The sequence below is a fragment of the Hemicordylus capensis genome, chromosome 2, assembly GCF_027244095.1.
Source record: "Hemicordylus capensis ecotype Gifberg chromosome 2, rHemCap1.1.pri, whole genome shotgun sequence".
Taxonomy (NCBI): domain Eukaryota; kingdom Metazoa; phylum Chordata; class Lepidosauria; order Squamata; family Cordylidae; genus Hemicordylus; species Hemicordylus capensis.
In genome coordinates, this window is record NC_069658.1 from 422,980,783 (window position 1) to 423,008,484 (window position 27,702).

The 27,702-nt window shown below is 42.9% G+C and overlaps 1 protein-coding gene across 5 annotated transcripts in view; it reads right to left on the reverse strand.

Annotated features, from left to right (window-relative positions):
• DIP2B (disco interacting protein 2 homolog B) overlaps positions 1–27,702 on the reverse strand; it is a 241,709-nt gene that overhangs the window by 140,945 nt on the left and 73,062 nt on the right. The window contains exon 1 of one of the 5 annotated variants that reach the window (XM_053301089.1): positions 7,380–7,458. The exons of the other annotated variants lie outside the window; for them this stretch is intronic. Coding sequence (XP_053157064.1) covers positions 7,380–7,410 — 31 coding nt within the window. The 5' untranslated portion in view covers positions 7,411–7,458. Of the gene's footprint in view, positions 1–7,379; positions 7,459–27,702 lie in introns of those variants that run through there. 5 annotated transcript variants of the gene reach the window in all.

Genomic DNA, 27,702 nt, shown 5'->3' on the forward strand with positions numbered 1-27,702 from the left:
GGCGTTTGAATTTTGCCCCAGTCTCACTGTACAGCACATTTAGGCTAATGCTTGATGGAGCAACGAACATAAAGGGGTTTGGTAGGAGCCGGCGTGGTGTAGTGGTTAGAGTGCTGGACTAGGACCGGGGAGACCCGAGTTCAAATCCCCATTCAGCCATGAAACTAGCTGGGTGACTCTGGACCAGTCACTTCTCTCTCAGCCTAACCTACTTCACAGGGTTGTTGTGAGGAGAAACTTAAGTATGTAGTGCACCGCTCTGGGCTCCTTGGAGGAAGAGTGGGATATAAACGTAAAAATAAATAAATAAATACAACTATACAAGCAAAAACAGTTGCAAAACCAATCCATCGTGGTGAAACGTATTTCAGAAACATCAGGCAACAGAAAGTTTGCTAGGATATGAGTGTTCCTGACAGTCAGGAATGTGACAAGTCAAAAAGATAGATACAAATTTTGATAAAGGTCTAACACAACTAATCTCTCAAACCTTAAGGAGCCGTTGGAAATCCAGTACCCAAAACCAAGATAAAATTAGAGATGATGGGGTGATTCACACAATTGCCCTGGGCAGGTGGGGAGAGGCACAGGGAGATGGCTGCTTTCACCTTACCTTCCCCCCAGATGACCAAGCAGGTCCTCTTTGGTGCGCCTCTCACGCACCTACACAGGCAGCAATGCTCTGTGAAGCATAGGGCAAGGTGGAGGGATCTGGGGCCGGAACTTGTTATTCCAGCCTCAAGGCATCCCTCAATGCAACGCCTGGCACGTGCTTTTGCCTGGCACGTGTCACATAGCGCGACCGTCTCTGTGACTCCTCAGGCTGCTGATTCCCCCATCGAATCCAGCCCATCGAGTCACACAATACCCAGATTAAGGGTGTGAGCGCACCTTTGACCTTGGCTAAAAGCCAGGCTTGTTAAGGCCATTAGGCAGACGGGGAGTGGAAAGATCCACAAAGATTCCACCACTTCTCATGACCAGCCTAACTCTGCCTGGGGCAGCCCAGGCAGGGTTAGGATGGTCATGAGAACAGCCTTGATGTCTAACTCTTTCAACTACTGGAAATTAATACATCAAAAATGTGTCGCAGTGATTCCATTCCTATCTCTCAGGCAGTTTCCAGATGGTGTTCATTCAAGGGCTGTTGCTCCTCAGAGCAGGAGCTATTGTATGGAGTCCCTCAAGGATCAATTTTGTCTCCAGTACTTTTTAACTACTACATGAAACCTCTGGGGAAGCTCATTAGGAGACTTGGAGCAGGGTGTTACCAGTATGCTAATGACACTCAAATCTTGCTCCACGACAAACAATAAAAGTACCGAAGGCCTTATTAATAAGGCTTTAAAAACACATCTTTTTAGAGGCCAGTAAAAAGGTAAACCTGCACATTTCAGCAGGGAGTGTATTCCAGAGCCCAGGGGCCACTCAAGAGAATGCCCACTTCCGTCACCACCAAATGGGTTGGCAGCAACTGGAGACAGACTTCCCCAGATGAACTTAGTAAACAGAGGGGGAAATGTAGAAAGTGGCACTCTCTTAAGTTCTCTGGGTCTTAACAGTTTAGATGTAATAACCAGCACCTTGTACTTCATCCAGAAACAAATTGGCAGAGAGTGCAATGTCTTTAATTCAGAGGTACTAGGGTCTCTCTGGGTTATCTTGGAGACCAACCTGGCTGCCAAATTTTGTACCAGCTGTAGTTTCTGGACTATATACAAGGGCAGCCCTACTCTAGAGCACATTGCAGTAGTCAAGCCTGGAGGTTACCAGCATGTGCTCCACTGTTTTAAGTCATTCACTTCCAGAAATGGATGCAGTTGATGTATCAGCCAAAGCTGATAAAAAGCACTTCTGGTTGTTGCCTCAAACTGGGAAACCAGAGAGGATCTTGGACCCAGAAGTACTCCCAAACTGCATACCTAATCCTTTTGGTGGTGTGTAACCACATCCAGAACACGAAGATCTAACCCATCTCCTGAGTTATGAACTCCTACAATGAGCACCTCCATCTTTTTTGGATTTGTTTTCAGGTTTTGTCATCCAGCTCATTGCTGCTTGTAAGCAGGCGTTTAAGGAGGCACACATGCGCACACACAAACACGTCCCCAGGAAATCTACACTGATGGGAGCAAGGGGAGGCAGGGTTACCATTTTGGCAAAATGTGTCTTTTTAGCTCATAAATGTATTATCAAACTGGACTATGTGTCTGACAACTGTTGAGTATACATCTCACCATCACAAGCCTCTAGTGATGGTTCAAATGCTCCATTAGAAGAAGAAGAAGATTGACTGTTTTCAGTATTAACAAAATATCCAACAAGATACTGACTTTGTGAATCTTGAGGAGAAGAGAAGAACACAAAGCAGAAGAATTCCTTTAGGGGTTTCATCATTTTCACCTGGCTACTATGGAAACAGGAATATAGAAATATTTTAAAAAATAAAAATAAAAATAAATTCAATTCAATTCAATTGAATATCTATCTATCTATCTATCTATATTTCAAATTAACAACTATGTGCCTTTAGGCTAGCCTTTTGAAAGCACTTCTTTAACTGCTTATATAATGACAAAGCCCCACTAATGATAGGGGACGGAGGAAATCATAACCAACAAGTTTAAGCCCTTCAAATCAGAGTTTCTTAAAAAAACGTTTTGCTACAGATATCAAAACTAGATTAGGCAACAAATCCAATTTATGTAAACAGATGACCTGATGGTATACATTTTAAGATCAGGTAAGCAGGCTTATGTTTAACTGATTACACCAGTTTCAAAATTAACATTATGCTAAAGAATCATTAGTCACACTATCTTAATCCAACCAGATCATTCCAAAATTTCAGCAAATGGTTTGTCCTTGATTCACCTCACTATGGTCTGGCATTATAGAATAGTAATCTCAGTGACCATAGGGAGCTGCATCACTGAACGGGTGACACAAGGACAGTGTTCCAACCTCACTACACCTTGCAGATGTTTTGATGCAGAGGACATGCTAAGGAAAACAGACTGAACCAAATTACAAAGGAGAACTCAAGGAAGAAGTGTCTTTTTAAACATTCCCAATCCTGTTTTAGCAGCAGAATTTGAGAATTCAGACACTAGTGCCCATATTTAGCACTATTAAATTAGAGGTAATTAAGAACTAGAAATAATGAAAACAAATATTGATGAGTCGCCATTATAACAAAACTGGAATGCAGAACATTTAGTGATACATTGTATGCCACAGCTTCTGCAAATAATTTGAGCCAAATCTAGATTGCTCTCTGGTGGGAAACACAAATTCTTTTTCAAAGAAGCTGCACATACTGTAACATACAACAGTATAATCAACAAGAACACTCTAGCTTTAAACAAATTTGCAAATTCTTCAAGAGAAAAAAAGAAAAAACCAAGAACTATGCCCATTTGAAATTATTATATTTCAGATTACAAATACTGAACTGAATTTGTTTAATTCATTTATACCTAACTTTTAAACTTAAAATGCAAAACAAGCTTACAACATACACCTAACAATAAAATGGCACGAGGGGAGAGGAGAGAATCAACTAATTAAAAATCAATGGCAGAGCTCTAGGAAGATAACAGAAGAAAAACCATTTTAAGCAGGAGGAAACAGGAAGGTTTTCACCATTCTTCTCAAGATGGACGGAGAGGGAGCCTCCCAGATCTTCTTCAGAAGCGAGTTCTATAACTAGATTCGGTGAAGGCCCTCTTTCTGGAAGCCGTCCGCTTAACAAGGCCCCCCTAGCAATTTCAAAACTCACGAAGGCTCATATAAAAACAAGTTGTTCTAGTAAGAACTAATCTACCTACTTTCCTACTATCCCTTCAACTGGACTAAATTTGGTCCAAATCAGTTAAGCAGTTCACAAGTTAGCCCACTTGCACCTCAAACATCCATATGTCCGCCATCTTGAATTGGGGTGGGTGACATAATAAACTATGTGTTTGATGTGTCCCTACAACTGTACCAAATTTGGTCCAAATTGGTTTCCACTTGCACCTCAAATGTCCGCCATCTTGAATCAGGGTGGATAACTTCATTACAAACTATGCCCTTGAGCTATTCCAATGTATCCCTACACAAATTTGGTTCAAACTGGTTAGATAGTCCACAAATTAGTCCACTTGTGCCTCAAACATTTACGTGTCTGCCATCTTGAACAAGGGTGGATGACACCATCACAAAGTACGCCATTGAGGTGTCCCTACAACTGTATTCTATTTGGTTCATACGGGTCCAGGTATTGCAAGTTGATGGGAGGGGGGACACACACATTCACCGACAGACACACACACAGAATACCGGGTGATCTCAAAAGCCTACTGGAAACTAAGCTAAAAAGTGGCCCTTAATGAAACCTGTCCCAGATAATTTTAAGCTTTAAAGGCTTCAAAATGCATTTTTGATGGCACAGTTTAGTTTACATTAATTGTGCTATTACTTAAGGTATAGTGTGCCATCGAGTCAGTGTAGACTCTTGGAGACCACAGAGCCCTGTGGCTGTCTTTAGTAGAATACAGGAGGGGTTTACCATTGCCTCCTCCCGTGCAATATGAGATGATGCCTTTCAGCATCTTCCTATATTGCTGCTCCCCAATATAGGTGTTTTCCATAGTCTGGGAAACATACCAGTGGGGATTCAAACCGGCAACTTCTGGCTTGCTAGTCAAGTCATTTCCCCACTGTGCCATTACGTGGCTTATGCTATTACTACCTCGTGTGTATTAAAAACAATGTCTTTAAAACCCCAACTTTCATTCTCAAGGATCACAAAGGATCACACCAGAAACATCACAAGCCTCACAAAGGATCACACCAAATTCTTTCATTCACAAGGATCACACCAGAAACAATATGCTTTAAAAGGAAGGGCCATAGCTCAGTGGTAGACATGTGTCTTTGTCCACAGAAGGTCCCAGGTCCAAACCCTGGCATCTCCAGGTAAGGGTGGGAAAGTCTCTTGAGCCTAAAAACCTGGAGACCTGCTTGCTTGCTGCCTGCCAGTGTGTGTGTGTGAGATATATGTGTGAGAGAATTATATTTATATCCTCCCTTATCTATTTCATATGTGGCAGCTCACGGAGTTTAGATCAGCATATACAATACTGACCTAAATGGACCATTCCTCTAACTCAGAATAGATCAGTTTTATATGCCCATATGAAGATATCACTGTATATAATATAATCTGACTTTTCTCCAGCATGACATTGGATAAAAAGATAACTGCACATGTAGGCACAAAATAGTTAATAGTCACATACATAGGTTAGATTTAATTTAAAAACTACATCCATAATACAAAGCCTTGCTGATCCATCCATATTATAGACTACAGAAACAAAGTCTATTGTATAGTTTACTCCACAATGACAGGAAAAGCCTAATTTCATGACTCAGTCTCTTCATGGAAATATCTCACTGTTACGTTTCCAACTTATGTCTCCAAGGAAACATGTTCACTAATGAGTAAGATTTGTTCCAGATTAGCCAGATGCTAAGTAGAAATCAGCAGCATAACCTATTGCATCACGTCTGTAGAAAATAAAGGGAACTTTTGCTGCTGCAGCACTCTTGAATACGAGAGCTAGTATTCAGGTGAAAAGCATTTTGGGTAGCTTTTCTGACAGAAAGCAAATTGAACTGCAGGGTCTGCAGTACATATTTTTACAGCACATATGCCCATAAGTCTATGTGTGCATTAGCAGGACAAGATAACCAACTCAAAAGAAGTCGTCAAAACTGGCAACGTATTGCTCAAGCATTTCAAGAAGAGGCAAGTACAAGGCGGGTGAGTAATTTTCCAAATGAACTCACCTCCATATAAAGGCTAAACTACTTTCAGAAAACTCTTCAAAGCCAGCACAGCCTGCTAAAGCTGTCTGATCGACCACTGAATGGAAAGTTACCTCTGATAACCCTGTTAAATTCTTGATCTTCTTATTGCTGTTAACCAATGTCTACAGTAGAAGATCTCTAAAATCTCCATACATACGCAGAGGCCAGAACCAAGCCAGCGGCTTAGTAAAGGAGGGAGGAGTGCACTTGGGGCCATGCCCCTGACTGTTAGAAGAGTCCCCCACCTCTGTACTTCCAAAGGGGAATCCTCAGCGGATTCCCCTTTACAAGTATATTGCTCGCCTGGATCACCAAACCGGTGCAATCAAATGGACTTCTCCAGTCGTTTCAACCAAACCAGTTCGGAGCAACACAGTTCAGTTTGAATTGATTCTAATTTGAACTGAACCATGGTGTCTGTGTTTTTGTTTGTGCACACCCATAATATAAAGTGTGAGACAAAGAGCCTATCTTGAAAGTAATACTGCTGTAAAGACTAAGAAGCTTGACTCAAAACGGAAGAAGGAAAAGGTTAATGTTTAAATTATGCACTCCATGTGGGGCTGCCCTTGAAAATCGTTTGGAAGCTTCAATTGGCCCAGGATGCCACAAGGATGCTCAGGACACTAATTGCTTCACGAGTATTACATCTATCCTGCAGCAGCAGCACTGGTTACCAGTCTGCTTCCAGACTAGATTCAAAAGTGTTCGTATTGACCTTTAAAGCGCTGCACAGCTTGGGCCTAGGTTAACCCGTGTGAACCTGCCAGGGCCCTCCACTCTACATTTTAGGCCCTGCTTGCAGCCCCATCATTGACAGAGATCTGGTTGGTGGGAACCAAGGACAGAGTCTTCTCAGTTGTCCCCCGCTCAGCTCTGAGATGCCCTCCTGGACAAACTTAGAATGCTCTATTTCTCAGCATTTTAAAGAAACACTTAAAGACTCATATTTTAGGGAAAACTTTTTAAATTTTTGTTCTTGCCTATTTTAGTAAGTTTTTAATTTGTAAATCTGCTTTTTTAATTGGATTTGGTTTTTAAAATTGAATTTTATTCATTTGATACGTTTTTATTTGTTTTATTATTGTGAGTTGCCCTGAGAGGCAGAATGTAAATGTTTTAAAGAAACTCCTTCTGCATTTTTATCCCAATCTTCCACATGCTGAGCACAACAGTGGTACCTTAGAGAGGATTTGGAGCTAGATGTTCCCCTTTCACCTTCTGCACTAAATTTCAAAAGGAAGTGGTAAAAGAACGGAAGAGGAGATGGAGAAGCAAGAGCTAGGCTAGAGAGCCTCTATTCCTGAGCCAATTAAACCACCTTGAGCCAATTTTGGAAGGGCGGTATAAAAACTGAATAAATAATAAATAAATAATAATATTCCTGTTCTCAGCACAGCAACAACTGAGCAAGTGGGCAATTACCTACACTACTGGACATTTATTGTCAGTATAAAGATTGCACATGAGAAAAACTAGAGAGTTATATTAACTATGGAAGTCTTAGTACTAATTATCACCTATTTTCATAAAGATTTCTTCAGCCCCCATCCTTGAAAAGCTACTTCTTCATTAACTTCTCCCATTTGCACATTGTTAGCGAAAAGAAACCAACACGTCAAAAGATAGATTGAGGGAAGCATAGGGTGCCCGGCTTGTTTCCTGGCTGTTCTCTGGTTTGTCTTGAAAATGCTGGCACTTGCCCAAGATGCAGTCTTGATGTGAGTAACCTGCCTAATAATTCACTGGCATGGTGCTGTCAGTTGCCTTAACTCTTATAAAGCCATGCCTGCCTCTTAACTCCAACCACATCAGTGCCACTTTAAAATGCAGCATTGCTATCACTCAGTTTAAAGAACATGTGTGAAAGTATTAGGCTTAACATGGTATTTATTTAGTGGGCACTGCCAAATGTTCAACACACCTTTCCTTCAGTTGAAAGATGCTCATTTCTCTTATAATCAAATGAACAAAAGAGACTTGGCCTCCTTATGCTCTCAAATATTGATTTGGTATTTTTCCCCATACAACCCTCCCATTTTCCTAAGATTTAAGAAATGTGTGGTTGCTCTCTGTCTGCTAGTTGCTGTGTCTCTTTGTAACCCTCTGAGCATACACACTTAAAGCAAAGCAAACAGAGAAACCAGGGAAATTCTTTTTCAGGAAAGCAGCTGTCGAGATGCAAGGCCAAAGCAGGAAAGCTGAGGAAGGTATGGCACTCAGCCTGAGAAGGCTAAACTCTAACTTGAGGGGATCTGAAATCTGGAGGCAGCTGCAAAGGTTCCATGATAGGCAGTTCTACATGGTTGGTTGCCCATCACCAGTGAAAACAGTTGTGTGATTTTGTAGTGAGTAATACTAAAAAAGTAAAGTAAAGTTGTGCTGTCGAGTCGGTGTCGACTCCTGGAGAAACCATGGGTTAACTAAGCCTAGGCCTAGTCTCCATGACAACTACACCAGGCCTGGTAATCATCACAAGCCCTGTGACTGGTTGCAGGGTTTATCCTAAAAGCCAATTAGATTAAAAATAGGTTTTCCCTCTCTTTTTGGAGGAGGAGGAGTTTGGATTGTTCAGTTAAGTTTGGAGTTAGGTGGTTTGTTCACAGTTTTGGAAGCTGAGGAGAGGCCAAGGACTCTCTCTTTCCCCAAGTCCTTTTCCGTGGGATTGAGAGGACTGCAGGTTGTAGGCATTTCAAGAGGAAACTGCAAAGCTACTTTAGTAATAGGGGAAGTATTTTAGTTATAACTAGCTTTAGGTTGTTTTTACAAAAAATTGTGTGACTGACTCCTCAAAGTTGATCCTAATTGCTTGCCTTATATATTTTTAATCTTATCTGTTAGCCAGATTCCTTCAAAAAAATTTTTTAACTTAATTATCTACAACTTATGGGTGGAATGCTCTGTGGAGAGGAGTAAATTTCCTGGCACCACGTCTTTGAGTCTTGTGGGGAGGAGTAAACTCCCTAGCACCACATCTTCAATCCTTGAGGCCTAATAGTCACCCATTATCCATTCCAGGAAAACTGTTTAATATCCGGCCTATATGAGATGGTGGGGGGTGGACTGCGATTCCTATTCTACCAAGCCCAGGGAACCCAAGGAGGGAGAAATATAAAGCCACCAATCAGAAGAGGTGGTGGCAGTGGGAACTACCAGTCTGGAAAGTCCCACCCTTTAGGGGGAAGAAGCCCTTCAGGCATCCTGCACCAGGAAGCGGCCACCCACTACCAATATGATTCACTTTTTACATCATCCAGAGTTGCTTTATTTTATTGTTCACTGTGTAATGAATTGTATTGTCACTGTTGAACAACGAAGAAAATGTGTGCTACTGTACCCATATAGCTAAATTGCACTGTAGCCTTTGAATACTTGTTATCCACTACTGGGGCTGTGATTCACACAAACTTTTTTTAATCTGGTACAGAATCTGCAAGTTGTAATAAAAGTTCAACTTCCATTTAAAAATAAAACCTGCACTGGGAGGTTTGAAAGCATGCAACCAAATGGCTATAGGTATCAAAATACATGAGGTTTCTGTGCCCTGAATCACCTTCAAACCCAATACTTATTTCTTACTTGTATAACTTCGCTGTCTATCCACATACATACCCACTTTTCACATAGGTTTAAACTCACGATGTGATGCAGTGTTTTCTTTAATACCAATTAAGTATGACTTTCAAATTCTCTCAACTTGGGATTGTTTTTAATGAAAGGCAGTATATAAATTTAACAATAAATAAAATAAATAAATAAGTTCTTAAAGAGGAATATATTAAAAAATAGCAAAATGTCATTATGAGAGCAAGTGTGTGGCAAGACAACTGTTCCTTGCAGGGACGCCTGACTGTGTGTGTGTATAACTGGGGGTGGGTAAGACTGAGTCACTCAGTGTCTGAGGTTATCTAGGCAGACTTCCTTCCTCCCCTCTCTATTGCTTTTAAAAGCTGTCCTCAAGTACTTTGCCATTCACTCCGGGGCGGGGCGGGGCGGGGCGGGGCGGGGCGAGTTGGTTTATTCTGTCCCATAGAATTCAGTAGAAGTTGCTTAGGTAGGACCAGACCATTCTGTCTATATAGTCCCACTTCTTCACCTGCAGTTGTCTGTCTGTCTCACTCTTATGTGTGTGTCCAGCTGAAACAAATGGTATACGTTTCTGTAACTTAGCTTTAATTTACATAATTTGCTCTGTATTATTTACAGAGCCGAATTTAGTGTGTTAGCATGCAGTGTGCTTAGTTCTGACACCTGCCCAAGGGAATTGCATACAGTAGGCACAACTAGCCATATTTTATCAAAAATATACAATCCAGAATTAAAGACAAGAAGGTATCTAGTAATTGGTTGCTACACCTGGCCATGTTACTATTGTTTATAAATCAGTCTTTTCTTCTGTGTGGCTAGCTTCTGTTAGAGCCATTTAAAAAAAATCACAGAGTTCTATTGTTAATAGTGCAGGCTCTGCCTAAACTGGTGAGTGATAGAGATGACGACACAATCACATCTTTGTTGATTTTTCTGCAGTCTGATTCCAGTGCTCCTAGTAGGTATTAACAGGTGGTCAATTGTCAGGTGAGCAGCAGAACGGAAGGATTCAGGAACTTGAATCAGTTTCTGTCTTGAAACAGAGCCAAGACAACCTTTGCTACAATGGGGAATTTGCTTGTCTGGAAGCATGAAAGGATGAGTAAGCACAGCACTTGTTGACAACTTTGTGAGCAGTGTCAAATACTGAAGTAGTTTACACACAGAGTTCTGCACATGCATTCAATATGACTTAAGCACACCACTTGTAATCAGAGATTTCTGTGCTATTTTGGGCTGAAGTGTGTTGGGGGGCGGGACAAGACACACATTCATTCTTCTTTACCTTGTGCCTACAGAAGTTATAGGTGAAGTGCAACAAGTATAATGTACATTTTTGTAGTAGTGTGTCCGAACCGGTCCGGCAGCCATTCCAAAGAATGGCCGAACTGCCGGACCGGTCCGGCCCTGCCTGGTTCGGGTCCGGGTGGGGGGTATACCTTTAAGGGCGGGAGGGCTTGCTTAGCCCTCCCGCCTCCTTGCCCCCGCCAGCGCCCGTATTTTCCAGTATAGGGGCGCTAGAAACCAGCCGCGCCCCCGCCGCTGCCGCTGCGAAAGAACTCCCAATGGTACTGCCAGCCCTCCCGCCCTCCCTCCCAGCTAGCTGCCCGCCCGCCCGCTCACCGCTCACCCGATAGGAAACGAGAGGAGCTCCGGCACAGAGCTCCTCTCGTTTGGAAGGCCTCCGGCATAATGGTGTTGTGCGCGCGCATGCGCGCGCCACAAAGCACACCATTCACCGGAGGCCCGGTCTACCCGCCGGGAAAGGGCCGGGTAGACCGGGCCTCCGATCGCTGGGTAGACCGGGCCTCTGATCGCCGGAGGCCCGGTCTACCCAGCGATTGGAGGCCCGGTCTACCCGGCCCTTTCCCGGCGGGTAGACCGGGCCTCCGGCGAACGCTGTGCTTTGCGGTGCGCGCATGCGCGCGCGCAAAACACCATTATGCCAGAGGCCTTCCAAACGAGAGGAACTCTGTGCCAGAGCTCCTCTCGTTTCCTATCGGGTGAGCGGGTGGGTGGGCGGGCAGCTAGCTGGGAGGGAGGAAGGGAGGGCTGGCAGTACCATTGGGAGTTCTTTCGCCGCGGCGGTGGCGGCAGCGGGGGGGCGGCTGGTTTCCAGCGCCCCTATACTGGAAAATACGGGCGCTGGCGGGGGCAAGGAGGCGGGAGGGCTAAGCAAGCCCTCCCCGCCCTAAAAACAAGGCCCCCCTTCGGTGCCGGTCCGGACTTCTCCGGACCGTGCACATCACTACATTTTTGACCTGAGCTAGATTCAAAGCTATGGAGCCCTGAATTGGGTATGATCTTTACAATAGCTATCAAAGTGAACTGATTTTATTTCAAAGGTATAAAGATCTAACAAAAAGGCCTACAGGTGGAACTCTTATTTGTGATGTGATTAAAATTACATTTTTATCAGAGAATAAATTGCTCCAATACTCAGAATGTTCATGTATAAGCATTGATATTAAATGACCATCTAGGGGTCAGAAGATAGCAAGCTTTCCTTCTTGCTGTAGCAATAACATGGTAGGATTCACCTGCCAAAAACTATTCTGAATACTTCAGGCTTTCTAAGGGAGAGCTAATATATAGTCTTGACCTGGGCAACCTTGAGTTGATATCCAGAAGAGGAGCAGGGCTATTTACAGAGTGATTTCCCATCACTTCTGCAATGTTGAAAGTGGGGAGAGTATTCCTAGTATGGAGAGCATTCCTATTGGCGGTCACCATCTTAAAAAAATCAAGAATAAGACCAGAAATGGCCATAGCTTCAAACACTGCACAATTTGCTGGTGACCACAGAGCTATGGTTTCTTTTTCTTTTTTTCCATTTCTTTTTTCCCCTTCCCCCCACCCACTTGTCTTCGTTGGTGTTTTAATTTATGTAAACCGCCTCAAGTCAAAGGAAGTCAGGCAGTCAATAAATTTGCTAAATAAATAAGTCTTGCCTTTTCTAATAGCGAACAGCAAGTAATGTATTAGAATATTTATACATGTCTTAATTGTCATATCTGCCTTCACACGGATATTCTGAATGACTTTTACTCTTCTGGTTATTTTAGCATACAACAGATACCACTGGATTGGGTAGGTTTAGTATGGAGGAGAGAAAACTCAGGAGGAACTTAACACTATCTGAAAGGCTGTCACACAGAAGAGAGCAAAGATTTGTTCTCTACTGCCCTAGAGGACAAGAGTAAATCTAATTGACTTCAGTTAGAGGTGGTTACATTTTGGTTGGCCATCATAAGAAACTTAACAGCAGTGTGCCAACAGAACCAATTACTGGGAAGGGGTGCTCTCCCTCATTGTAGGTCTTCAAGCAGAGGCGGAAGAATGATTAGCTGGGTTGCTCCAGATTTCCTACATCAAGCAAGGTGTTGGACCAGATAACCTATAAGGCCCCCTCCAATTCTAAGATTCTACAGAATGGGTTTCACTTACATAGTTCATGCTTCTGTGACGATCCATATGTATTCCTTACTATTGCCTATGGATATATTTCCTACTCTAGCTCAGATATGACTATTACAAATATAATACTCTGTGCTTTACATTTTAATTCTTTCAGAATATATGTGATATGATGAGAGCTGGATCTTCTCTGTCTTAAGACTTGCTTGTTATTTTATTTTGAGAACTGATTTTTAATTTCTGTACACTTCTCTCTTTTACTTTGCAAGGATGTTCCAAAGGTTTTTAACCCCATTACCCTTGGAGAAGTGGGAAATAGCTGGCAACTGACATGAAATATCATGTTCAAATTGCTTATCATTGCTCATCCTCCCAGGTTGCTGAAATGTGAATTGCTCAACATTACCTAAATGTTGGTCACTTTGTGTCTTTTATTCAATATTATATCGTTCACACTTTGTCTAAAGGTCAAATATTTATTTAGTACTCTGCATTTATTTTAATGTTCAGTTTCAAATATATCATTTATTTTAGCTTTGCTCTTCCAGTTGTGATCGTTCCCCCTCCCCGTATAATTCTCTCCTGCAGAAGCTACTGCTGATGCCCAAGTCAAGATTTTTAACCTATGGATATCCTCCAAAATGCATTAATTCATTCCTTGGGTACTAGAGGACAGAAGGATGTGCAACACGTGAACCAACTTTGAAGTCGTACATATACACCAATTTGCAACGAATACGTATGGATAAAGGGCAGTGTTCCCTATAACAATAATTTGCAGATGTCGTTGACTGCAATTCTCATCATCCCCAACTGTGATGGCCATTGCAACTGGGGATTATAGGAGTTGTAGTCAACAACATCTGGGAAACCCTGTTACAGGGAACACTGATAAAGGGTTCCCGATCTTCCAGGGCAATGACGACGAGAACAAGTGAAATCTTTCACATCAGTGTGGGGGGAAATCCATATCACATTCAAGTTAACAGCAATTTTTTTCCGAGATATTAATGGATATAGGTTATGTTCTCTCCATGAGAGAAAGAAAAAAGCAACCTGTTGCAACACCACAATCACATACTTCTTAAACATGGACAAAAAGCCCATATACAGGGCACACAGCACTGAACTTTCAGTTATGTTTACATCACCAACCACTGCTTGAGGAATTTCATTGCTAAGGAAACCATACTGGCACATAACCAAGCTGGCAAAGAGGCCGAAGCCATTATTCTATTGACTTACAATGTTCACTGCAAAGAGAATCATGGCAGGAACAGCTTCTCTTTAAAGCCAGCTTCTAGATGTTCCAGGAACATTATATTTAAATGGTTCATGTCAGGATGTGGCAGGCATTGTCTTTCATAAAAAAAAAACTTTGAAGCAGCAACTAAGATCTAGATAATGGCATGAAATATTATAATACTGCATGCACTCTAGTAAACAAATGCTCATCAAAGCCTAATCATTTCAAACTGTGCTCTGCATGTAAAATGTCACAAAATGTAGGTCAAATTTACTGAAAAGTCCCAAAGAACTCTACCTTCAATTGGGAAAAATTTGAGAAAACCTACTTAGAAAAAATAGCTGTATGAATAATTTTATCCCTAAAAATTTGTAATGCTAGGCAGATAGCTCTCTGCCACCTTGCACAGGAGCAAGGAGAAACCAGAGGAATGCATTTGCTTCATGGTGCTTTTTTTGCAATGCAATCCCCATTCAGCCATGCAACTAGCTGAGTGACTCTGGGCCAGTCACTTCTCTCTCAGCCTAACCTACTTCACAGGGTTGTTGTGAGGAGAAACCTAAGTATGCAGTACACTGCTCTGGGCTCCTTGGAAGAAGAGCGGGATATAAAATGTAATAAATAAATAAATAAAATTGTAAAAGAGTATCTCTTCTTCCTTTTCACTGATCTCATCTTCTGTGCAGAGGTAAGGAACTCATAAAATAGCTGTGCCATGTTACTTCACTACATTCAAATCTTTCTCTGCCTTCTTAACTAATTATTTTTTCTTTCTAAGCAATGCTTTCACATTTCCCTTAAAAAAAAAAAAAGATACACTTGACAAGATGTGTAATTCATACTTGAGTACGCATATCCAAAAGCAAAGTTAGACTGGCCCTCAGTGGATCTGAAGCTATATCCACGTCCATGCATACTGAACAATTTACCTACACCTGGTCTATGAACTGGCTTTCCCCCTCTACCTATAACAGAATTCAGCGTGGGTTTGTGTAAAAGCCAAGCCCTAACAGGTGGGTAATCCCATTCAGGCATGCTATTTCTGAGTTGTCCTAAGTTGAAAAGATATTTCATGGGCTGACTCATGTTTTTCCATTTGAGGAAGCATGACTTGTCCCCGTAGCTAAGCAGGGTCTGCCCTGGTTACATATGAATGGGAGACTTGATGTGTGAGCACTGCAAGATCTTCCCCTCAGGGGATGAAGCCGCTCTGGGAAGAGCAGAAGGTTTCAAGTTCCCTCCCTGGCTTCTCCAAGATAGGGCTGAGAGAGATTCCTGCCTGCAACCTTGGAGAAGCCGCTGCCAGTCTGTGAAGACAATACTGAGCTAGATAGACCAATGGTCTGACTCAGTATATGGCAGTTTCCTATGTTCCTATGTACCAAATACAATGAACAGCACAATCATGTCTATCAACTGTAGCGTAGCACTTGCCAGTTCATTAAAACTATATTAAAAAGTTTTATTATGTCATTTGAAAGCAACCAAGATCTGCAAATCAACTGGCTACTCAGTTTGTTATCTATTTCTGATGTGCCCATCAGCACAGAACAAATTGTCCAGCAGCATTGCTATAAGGCAAAGCATACTAAGTTATCATAAACAAGGCAATCTTTTATCTGCTGCAATGATAGGGTTTAACTGTTGCTTGAAAGAGACTTTAATAGAACACTCTAAATAAATTGTTGCTTCACTAACAGAATCAACATGCCCTTTTAATATACCGAATAGAGGGCCATCTGGTTTACTGTAAGATGTACGCTGAAAATGGCTGTGTTCTTCATCACAACAGCTGTCCGTCCCCCCACCATTGCATCCCCAGAAACAGTGCTCTTGGATTTGTATTTTCATCTCTCTCATGATCAGATCCACAATGTCAAAAAGCTGGGAACAACATAGTCATTGTTTCTGCCTAATCAACACCAGGCTAAGAACTGTAGAACTGAACTGTGGAATCCTCAACTAAAGGACATCATTCCTGATTTAATGCATTTGCCCCTTATACTGTATAATATCTTTTGGTATAACCAAATAATTATTTTGTATAGCCAAATAATTCAAGCCTCTCCTGAAAGTATCTTTTATTAATTTAACCATTCCGATACCTCAAGAAGCGTGTTCAAGTACCCAGAGGAAATAGTCCTTGATGGTCACTTGGTTTCCTGTTATGTAGGGTCAAGCCGAAAAGACGAGTTTAGGAACAGCGCTTTGCTTGACAAGCAAATTTGGACAGTAAATTATATAGGAAGAAAAGATCATTTGCAATGATGTTTTGTTCCAAATCTGCCTCAGTTGCAATTTTACATTTGCTTTGGAAGGGGAAAAATGCACTAATGACTTAATATCCAACTTAAACAATATATTGTGATTAAAGACCAACCAAGGAACATAAGTGAGAAAGACCAATCCTGCATTTTTGGCACTCTTCACTCGCATCTGTTGTGTCCTGGGGCTCACATGGTCTCTCTTCTCCCCAGCTCTCCTCACTGTTTTGAAAATCTTTTATAGTCAGAGAGATCCATGAGATTCTCCTAATGTAGGTACTCATTAGTACTCCTCGAGTTACAAATACTCGTACTTACAAACAAAGCTCCATAACATATTACATTAATGAAGTCCCCAATGCCTACCCAGATATACAAACAAGTTATCACTCTTAGGAACTAAATGTGTTCCAAGTTACGAGCATCTGACTTACAAGTGAACTTTTGCAAACAGCCCATTCGTAATATGGGGACTTCCTGTATTCCCTTGCCCCTTCATTGAGAAAAGGAATATGAAAGTGACAAATTAGTGAGTTGGATCTGTCAGAATGAGCTCAAGATCCATCCCCAAGTTTGCAGCCCATCTGGGAAGGGGTAAGAGAAAGCCATAATGTATGAATAGGCCCAAAGAAACACTATGAAAGCCAACTGAAAAGGTTGTGCCAGAGCAGAAACAGGCCAGACAATCCCTACCTAGAGCCACGCAGGGGTTTCTAGGGAAGATACTGCTCAAAGGCCCTTCTTTTTCCAACCCCTCTTCTTCAACAGATAAAACTCAAGTGGTGATACTAAAATGTAGAAAAATATCTGAAATACAGAGATTCTACCCGCACAAAAGCATTTTTCTTTTGTTCCCCCTTCAGTTCTGGCAAGCAAACATCATCCACCTCTTATGTCAGAGCAAACTAGGTAAGAGAACTTCAACGATGAGTGAACTGTTACAGAAACAGGTTGTCCTGGGGCTGCAGACAGCACCCCTCTATATGATTTGGAGTTTGACTTAAGCATTGCCTCAAGAAATCAATCATCTTTATTCAGTCCATTGACCAGCAAATACCTCAAGATATGTTTCTGAGTACAAATTTGCTCGGCCCAGCCACACGGCTCTCGGATCAGAACTGGAATAAGACACCACATGGATTTTTGCCCTGCTGGTTCTCAAGGGTTCGAGTGGTAGCTCTTTGCTCCTCACCCTTTCTTCTTCCCGCTTTTCTGCTGCCTTCAATTCTACTTCAAGTCTACCTGCAAGTCTACCTGGACACCCCAACCTGCAAGTGTATCCAACACACCAGCAAATTGGGATCAGAAATACTAATTCCCTATCCCTTGTAAATCTCCATGCTCCCTTCTCACTCCTCTTCAAGTACACATCTTGGTCCTTTCTCAAGCAAAGCCTTAAGCTAATTCATTGACAATTAAGCCCTTAAGCTAAAACACCTCTACATGAGACTCTAGTTAATACTGTTGTTTAAGATTTTATTGCCTCCTCACTTTGCCTAATCAATATGTTTCTCTTCCTGTATCCTGATAATCCCTAAATAAATCTGATTGTACCACATTTCTGTTTTGGTCTAGAAATTTGGTCATTTCCAGACCAAAACTTTGCACAAATTTATTCTTTAATTAACTGTCCATATAGTTAAATTGATTCCCCACATTAGCCCAAAAGTCTGATTTGCGTGTTTAGCCAGCACTCTGGAACAGTTTCATTAACAGGGCTGGTCCTAGCAATTCCAATAAATTGAATGCTCTGATCAGTTATATAATCCTTAGTAACATGTTTTATTACTTTGGGAAAGTGCCAAAAACTGCAGCAGCAAGTTAAACAAGCACATTTCAGTCTCAAAATCAATGCACGAAGCATACAAAATCTGTAGAAAACACAAGACATTATAGATAACATCGGTCACTAACTCCTTGTACCAAGTTTCCTCTAAGCATCAGAAAGGAAAGGAAATATAATTTTGGCTTTTCCTTTGTATTGCACCTTCTTGGAAATGTGCAGGCTTAATTCCTTAATAACCAACACAAGTAAATATTTTTATATACACTACTATGTGGCTAATGTGTGCCTTTTCAATCCAATTTTATTCACACATCTGCTTAGCTCTTGCTTTTTTTCTGAGGCATAATGTGGTCTATTGTTGTAGGGGTCAACCAGTAAGAGGCGCATTACAGGTGTGGATATTATTGCCTTGTGGCGGGAGTTTAGACTAGGGATGTGCAAACTGATTCAGGTACAAATTGATTTATACCTGAATCTACCTGATTCAGGCAATTTGGAGACACAACAAATCACCCCAGTGGTCCATTGGCTAGATTCAGGTCCAAATCAAATCATTCCAGATTCAATTTGAATCTATTCAAGATTCGGATTCCTCCTATTAATTTCCCCAGATTCTCAGTTTTCATTTTAAAAAAAAGAAAAGAAAAAAAGCTAAGCCCTGGCCCTTGTAGAAGTGGTGTTATGGAGAAAAATGTCTGGTCACTATTTTTCAAGTGCTTGGATTCTTTGGTGTCTAATAACTTTTCCTCATAATGAATCCCTATGAGGATTCATCACACACCTTCATTTCTTCTATTCATTTTTACTGTGGACTGTGATTACTATGCCCCCTCCCACCCACAAGGCAGTGAGGTACTGCTCAGCTGATGTTCTAGGAATTTTTTCAAGTGTTTAAACTCTTTGGTGTCTAATAAGCTTTTCTCATAAGGAATCCCTATGAGGATTCATTACACACCAAAGAGTCTAAACACCTCAAAAATTCCTAAAATATAAATTGAGTACACAATGGCTTGTAGGTTGGGGGGGTAGTTGGCACATGGGATGCCACTAATTCCCCACCCACCAACCACCCATCAGTGGGGTCAAAATGAACAGAAGAAATGAAGGTGTGTAATGAAGACACCAAAGAATCTAACCACTTCAAAATTCCTAAAAAATAAACTGAGTACCCCAGTGTGCGTGTGGGCGGGGGGGGGGTTGACACATGGCAGTTGACAGTTGGCACTGTCCAATGACAGTTAAAATGAACAGAAGAAATGAAGACATAATAAATCCTCATAGAGATTTATTATGAGGAAACGTTATTAAACACCAAAGAATCCAAACACTTGAAAAATACTGACCACACATTTTGCTCTATTACTCCAATTCTACAAGGGCTAGAACTTAGCTTTAAAAAAAATTAAAGCTGGAGATCCATGTTATGGTTAGGACAGGACGAGTTCGAATCTCCGTTATTTCCTAAAGTGGAGATATACAGAATCAGTAAACACTAAAAAAAAAAGAAAGAAAGAAAGAAAAAGATTAATAATCAACCAAGTGCCCCATTGCCTTGGAATTTGGGTGGTAGGTGGCACCCATGGGGACCTACCCACCTCCTAAATTTGGTGCCCTTAAAACCTTTATAAATGGTCCAAATCAATCCAAATCAAATCTGGGGTGATCCAGGGGGACAGATTCGGACAAAAAACAAATTTGAGGTGATTCGATTCAGGCACAAAATGAATTGAAAAAACTGATTCATGCACATTCCTAGCTTAGATTCTATTGTCTTTTGGTCATCAATGTTCCCCCCAAGGTTGTAGTATAAACCCATCTCATTTTCACCAGCAATTTAAACAAATTAGCGAATGGACAGCACTGTAGTAGAGCAATAGCAGCTAATACAGGGCATAATCTGGGCCTAGGATGCAGCCCTTCAAAGTGCCAAGAGTTCAATTCAGCATCAAGGCTCAGTTCTAGAATTTGTGAAGAAGCAATTTTTAAAGAAGTGGGTATGTGGATAGTACAGGCTTTAATTTCATCTACTTTGCACCACTGGAACCAGTTTTCAATGGCAGAGCTGGAACTTATGGCAAACAAAAGCATGAAGTGGCAGGAGACACACAAATGTCTCATTATGTGCAAATGCCTCTCTCTTAATGCTAAATAGGTTCAAGGGCAGAAATAAGAGAATCTATCTGGATTTTCAACTATATAAATGGAGGAATACTAATTAGAAGTGCACAGCTACTCATACACCAATTTGACAAACAGGTTCTGCAAGGAGTTTTTGTGGGTTAAGCTCTTGCAAAAGTACAGGAAAATCTAAAAAATTCCTTGATCTATGTCCTAAGATAGAAACATTGGTAGACTTACTGTGAAGGGTTATTTTTCACAGCCGAGGAGATCATCCTACAAAGACTGGGATCACGGGCTGAACAAGCTCCAGACAGGACCCACTTAGATTTCAGGGCGTGGCTAGCTCCCCGCACCGGAGGCGACCCAGCCCCAGTTCCGGGACTGTTAGACGCTCAAGAACAAAGAGAAGAGTAGGTAACCAACATAGTACAGATAGACAGTATAAGGCCAGAGAAAAGACCCCAAAGCCTACTAAGCTAAAAAAACCCTGGCGCTCACCTCCGCCCAGACACGCCCAACCATTCCTAACACAAGGACGTTTGTGTAGAGTACAAAGAAGCAATTAGACGGCATCCTCAGGAGGGCTGGATGACCTCCTTGGCTGTGAAAAAGAACCCTTCATGCTAAGTCTACCAATTTTTATTTTTCCACAGCCTGAGGAGCTCATCCTACAAAGACTGGGACATACCCAAGCGAGAAGCTTAAAGAAGGAGAAACGGGTGGGCGAAAAGGAGGATGACGTTACAGCACCTGCTGCAAGACAGTGCGGCCCACAGCCGCCTGGGCATCGTGAAAAGAGGCGATTTTATAATGCTTAATAAAGGGGGTGATAGAGGACCATGTGGCCACTTTACATATATCTGCCAAGGGCATATTCGCTGAGAACGCAGCCGAGGCAGCCGCACTGCGTGTGGAGTGAGCTGTAATACCCGAAGGAGCCGGAATGTTAAGGGCTTCATAGACGGTCAGTATGCACGCCTTGATCCATGAGGACAGGGAGATTTTGGAAACCCTCATCCCCAAAGAGGCCTGGTAGTAGGTGACAAATAGGGAGTCAGAGCGCCGGAAGCTCTTAGTCCTTCGCAAATAAATGCAGAGGGCTCTCCTGACATCCAGCATGTGCCAGAGCCGCTCCCTGGGGTGGGAAGGGGCGGGGCAGAAGGAAGGACGGACAACGTCTTGGGTTCTATGGAAAGCGGAATTAACCTTTGGGAGGAAGGTTGGGTCGGGCTTCAAAACCACCGCATCGGAGTGAAAGATACAGAATTCCTTGCGGGCTGAAAGGGCCCCGATCTCCGAGACCCTGCGGGCTGACGTTATAGCCACCAAGAAGAGAACCTTAAAAGATAAGAGGTGTAGGGCAACCTCCAAGAATGGTTCAAAAGGGGGTTGGGTGAGGGCATTAAGCACCTTATTTAGGTTCCAGGTGGGAAAATGATGGATGGGGGGAGGTGCCAGATTGGAGGCCCCCCTTAAGAATCTCGAAAGGTGTGGGTGGAGGTGGCCGGAAGACCCTGACTGCAGGTGGAGGACCAAAGACAGGGCCGAAGTCTGGTGTTTTAAGGTCGCTGGGTGAAGGCCCATATCCAGACCGACCTGGAGGAAGGCCAGGACATCAGGAACACCCACTGACTGGGGGTCGAGACCCTGCCTTCGTGCCCATTTGGAGAACGCTGCCCAAGACACCTGATAGATGCGGGTCATGGATGGGTGCGGGAGGCCAGGATGGTGTTTTGCACAGATTGAGAGCAACCCTTTTGTATTAGCAACGTGCGTTCAACTTCCACGTGGCTAAGTGGAGCCAGTTAGGGTCCGGATAATGGAGAGGGCCCTGAGAGAGTAGATCTGGCCATACTGGAAGGCTCCAAGGAGGAGCCACTGCCAGTTGAAGGAGGTCAGAGAACCATGGCCTCCCAGGCCAGAGAGGGGCGATCAAGACCAGTTCCGTCTTTTCCAATGTTTCCAAAACATTTTCCAATGTTTCCTGGCAGTTTATGTAGAGGCTACTGGATGCAATGGGAGTTGGCAAGAATTTCACTAGAGCGGTTAAGACAATATATTCAGAGCAATATGCTAAAATTTTTATAAATGGGGAACTATCAAATAATTGCAAAATACAAAAAGGAACCAGACAAGGTTGCCCACTTTCCCCATTACTTGTTATATTAGTTCTGGAAGTCCTTTGTAGAAATATCAGAGAAGGTGATCAAATACAAGGCTTGAAAATAGGGAAGCAGGAGTATAAATTTAGAGCCTTTGCAGATGAGGTGGTGTTTTTTCTTGAAAATCCATTAGAGAAGATCGGAAGGCTCTTGGAAAAAATAGAACAATTCGGCCAATTGGCTGGGTTTTATATAAATAAGACTAAAATGAAGGTGTTGACAAAGAATATGGACCGGAAATCTAAGGATAGACTCTATGAAATAAGCGAATTGAAAGTGGAGAAGAAAATTAAATATTTGGGTGTCTGGCTGACAAATAAAAATTCTTTGTTGTTTTCAAATAATTATGTCAAAATATGGAATACAGTAAAAATTGATTTGCAAAGATGGACAAGAATGAACTTATCTTTAAGGGGAAGAATTTCAGTTGTCAAGATAGCAATAGCAATAGCAATAGCACTTACATTTATATACCGCTCTATAGCCGGAGCTCTCTAAGCGGTTTACAATGATTTAGCATATTGCCCCCAACATTCTGGGTACTCATTTTACCGACCTCGGAAGGATGGAAGGCTGAGTCAACCTTGAGCCCCTGGTCAGGATCGAACTTGTAACCTTCTGGTTACAGGGCGGCAGTTTTACCACTGCGCCACCAGGGGCTCTTTTAAAAAGATGAATGTTTTACCTAAAATGTTGTTTCTTTTTCAGACTATTCCTATAATTAATACATTAACTTGTTTTAAGCAATGGCAAAAGGACATAACTAAATTTGTTTGGCAAGGGAAAGACCAAGAATTAAATTTAAAAATTTAACAGATGCTAAAGAAAGAGGTGGTCTTACCCTGCCGGATTTAAGGTTGTATTTTGATGTTGTTTGTTTGATGTGGTTAAAGGAATGGATAACATTAAGAAATCCCAGAATACTTGATTTGGAAGGATTTGATATAAGGTTTGGATGGCATTCTTATTTGTGGTACAATAAAACTAAAGTGCATAAAGACTTTCTTAATCACTATGTAAGAAGGAGCCTAATGTGAGTGTGGGTAAAATATAAAATATGGCTGGAACCTAAAACTCCATTATGGATATCCCCGACTGAAGCTTTGCCACGTAAAGAGACAAATATGCAGTCTGAGTGGGGTACCTATAGAGATTTGCTATGTTTTCAAGATAAGGGCAGTAAATTAAAAAATCTAGCTGAAGTCCAAAATTTCGTTAGCAACTGGTTTCAGTACCATCAGCTAAATGAAATTTACAAGAACGATCTTAAAGCCGGATTTGAGAATCAGATGTCAAGATTTGAGAAGGAGCTGTGTGAAAATGATGAAAAATTAGTCTCTAAGATGTATAAGTTGTTGCTCTTGGAGGAGACAAGAGACGAAGTGGTTAAAACGACTATGATAAAATGGGCTCAAGATGTCGGTCATAATATAGAGATGTCAGCTTGGGAAAAATTATGGAAAACTGATTTAAAGTTTACTGCCTGTTACGCTTTAGAAGAAAATTGTTATAAGATGATGTACAGGTGGTATCTGACACTGAAAAAATTAGCATTAATGTATAAAAATGTTTCAAACAAATGTTGGAAATGTGGACAATGTGAAGGAACTTTCTTACATATGTGGTGGTCATGCGGGAAGGCAAAGGCCTTTTGGGATATGATATATAATGAGTTGAAGGAAATTTTTAAAATGACATTTCCTAAGAGACCAGAATCCTTCTTGCTGGGAATAACTCAAGGAGAGTTCTCTAGAAGAAACTTAACTTTTTTTATGTATGAAACCACAGCGGCTAGAATAGTATACGCGCAGAAATGGAAAGACAATAAAATGCCTTCAAAAGAAGACTGGTTGATAAAAATTTTGGAATATGCAGAGATGGCAAAATTTACAACACTTATAAGGGATGAAAACTTGGAATGTTTCAAAGAAGATTGGGAACCTTTCTTGCTTTACTTAAAGAACTATTTTTCTAGCATGGACCTCTCAGCAGGGTTTGAAATTTAGTAATTACAGCAGGTTGGGTAGGGTAAAAATAGAATTGTAAGATGGAGTATATATGTTTTGTATTATTATAGCAATGGCTTATATGTATAGTTAACAAGAACCGTGCAGACTGATAAGCGGGAAGTCAATATTTACTTAATTAAGTGTAACTGATTGTTAAGGTATTGTAAAATCAATACAATTTTAAAATGCAAAAAGACCAGTTCCGTCTTTTCCAGACGGAGTTTCTGAATCACCCTGCCCATGATTGTCGTGGGTGGAAAAGTATAGAGCAGACCCGGGGGCCACACAGCAGTCAGAGCGTTGGTTGCTTCCGCTGCTGGGGAGAGAAACCGCGTGAACAACTGTGGGAGAAGGTGATCGTCCGGGGATGTGAATAATTCCACCAGGGGGTGACCGAATCGCTAGACTACTTGGTTGAACACCTCTGGATGGAGGGCCCACTCTGCCGGGTCTATTGTTCGTCTGCTGAGCCAGTCCGCTTGAAGGTTCGCTGTTCCCTGTAGATGTTCCGCCAGGATTGAAGCCAGGTGACGTTCCGCCCACTGGAAGATGCTGTTGGTTTCTCGCATGAACAGATGAGAGCGTGTCCCCCCTGCTTGTTGATATGTGACTTGGCCATCACGTTGTCCATACGGACTAGAATGTGCGAGTGGCGGATGAGAGGGCTGAATTGTAGGAGAGCGAGTTTGATGGCCCCTAATTCCAGCAGGTTGATGGGGAGCCAACACTCCTCCGCTGACCAGACTCCCTGGGCGTACTGGCCACAGCAATGGGCCCCCCAGCCTGACAAGCTGGCATCCATTGTGATGACCATTTGGGTGAGGACGATGAGAGGCAGAGGCTCAAGAAGGACTGGTGATAGCCACCACTGAAAGGAATGCTTGACCATTTGGGTCAGTGGAATGTCCTTGTGAGTGACTACCATGATGTCGTCCTGAAAAGGGAGGTGCAGCCACTGTAGTGGACTAGAGTGCCATCTGGACCATGGGGTGCACTCTAGGCACGAGATCAATGATCCCAGAATTTGGACTAATGCCATAAGGTCTGCCAACTGCGCCTGGATGAGGGGGCTGATGAGAGACATTAGCTTCTGACGGCGGTCTGGGAAGAGGGACACCGAAGGCTCGCTCGTGTCGAAAAGAGCGCCCAGATGTTGAAGAGAGCGAGATGGACGAAGCTGGCTCTTCTTGTAATTTACCAGGAAACCGTGGGCGTTGAGGATGGAGATGGTCGTCTGGACCAACATCTGGGCCGATTGGAAGGAAGAGGCCCGGATGAGCAGATCGTCCAGAAACGGATAAATATGGACTCTGTTGGACCTCAGGGGGGCAACAAAGGCCACCATTATCTTTGTTAAAACTCTGGGGGCCGATGACAGGCCGAAGGGGAGGGCACTGTACTGATAATGGCGGCCATCGTAAACAAAACAGAGGAAGCGGCAATGCGGTGGCCATATGGGCACATGGAGATAGGCCTCCAACAGGTCGATAGATGCTAGGAAGTCCAGGCGGGCAATAGCCTCCTTGATGGAGCAGAGGGACTCCATCCTGAATTTCCGTTTGCGGGCGAAAAGGTTGAGGAACCTCAGGTTCAAGACGGCTCTCCATGACACGTCCTTCTTGGGTACTAAAAACAACAGTGAACAGACGCCTTGCCATAACTGTCGATGGTACTGATTCCATGGCGTTGATCTGAAGTAGATGACAAATCGCTAGGGTCATCAGCTGTTGTTTGTGTGGGTGTCTTGAATGTGGGGTCCTGGTGACCTGGTTTTGTGGTAAGCAGTCGAAGTCTATCGCATAGCCGTGGGCAATAGTTGAGTGAACCCAGGGGTCCTGGGTGATGGCCTCCCATTGAGATGAAAAACTGAGAAGGCTGCCTCCCACCTGAGGGTAGTCATTGTTTCCTGGGGGGCTGGGAGGCACTCTGTGGGAATGCACAAGAAGACTGGCCTCGCTGCTGCCACTGGTTGCGCCAGGTGGGATGATAAGAGGAGCCCCTGTTGTCTCTGGAGGAGGACCAGTTGGGGCATTGGATGCCCCTGAAGGAACGAAAGGACTGGTCATTGGACCGAGAGGGCCTATGGAAATCACGACGCATGGAAGGTAAGGCTTTTTTCTGATCCTTAACCTCTATGAGAACAGGGTCAAGGATTTCCCCAAAAAGTTTGGCACCAGCGAATGAAGAGGCGGATAGGTTGAGTCTGGAGCGGGTATCTACGTTCCAGTTCCTATGCCAAAGGGAGCACCGCACCATCACATCCGCAGCCATAGCACGGCCAGCATACTATATGCAATCCAAGGAAGAATCTGCCATGGGGCAGTGGCCTGGGGCAGTGGCCTTGGCCAGTTTGTTAAGACCCTGGCGCACCTTGGTGAGCTCGGGTGGAATCAGCGCTGCAATTTCCTTAACCCAGAGCATAGAGACCCTAGCAAAAATTGAATTAGTGGTCGCTGCCTTAATAACGGTGGCTGAGGCAGAATGTGATTTTCTGAGAAGCATGTCTGCCTTGCAGTCTTCAGGGGACCTAAGCTGACCCTCACCTTACTTAACCACTACCAAAGGTGATACCCATTGAGCCACAGGTGGGTCCACCTTAGGCACAGCTAGGATAGAGGCAACCTCAGGAGCCAAATTATAATGTTTCTTGGGGAGTAGTCCCAGTGTTTTTGATGATGCTGGGGAGGCCCACTCTGCTAACATGATGTCCTTAAACAGCTGTGGAAAAGGCACTGAACCCTGAGGTGCTGAGCTGGATGGAAAAACATTCTGGTCAAGAGAGATAGAAGTATTAGGATTGTCTAGCTGTGTGACATCATTAATAGCATGCCTGGCTTTAGATAATATAACTTCGAAGTCTGGAGATGAAAAAAGGCAGTAGGAGGTAGGCAGAGGGGTTCCAGTGTTCTCATCAGAGAGCTCCCCTTCTTCCCTGGCTGAGTGGGCAGAGTATTCTCCCCCACCACCACTCAAACCCAATTCATTGTCAGAATGACGCTGCCCAAGCTGGATGGCAGGTTGAGAGGGGAAGGGTGGAGCAGGAGTGGGGGGAGGATTGGGTCTGGCAAGGCGGGGGGACACTGGAAGGTTGGGATGGTGCCCCTGAGGGAGGGGCAGGTACACGTCTTTTAGGCGCGATAGGTCTCTCTGATGAGGAGGAAGATGATGGAGACCTGGCCCTCCTTTTGCACCTTGGAACCCTTGGGCAAGGCTGAAAACGCCCCCTCTCGCTAGCTGATATAGGGTCCCT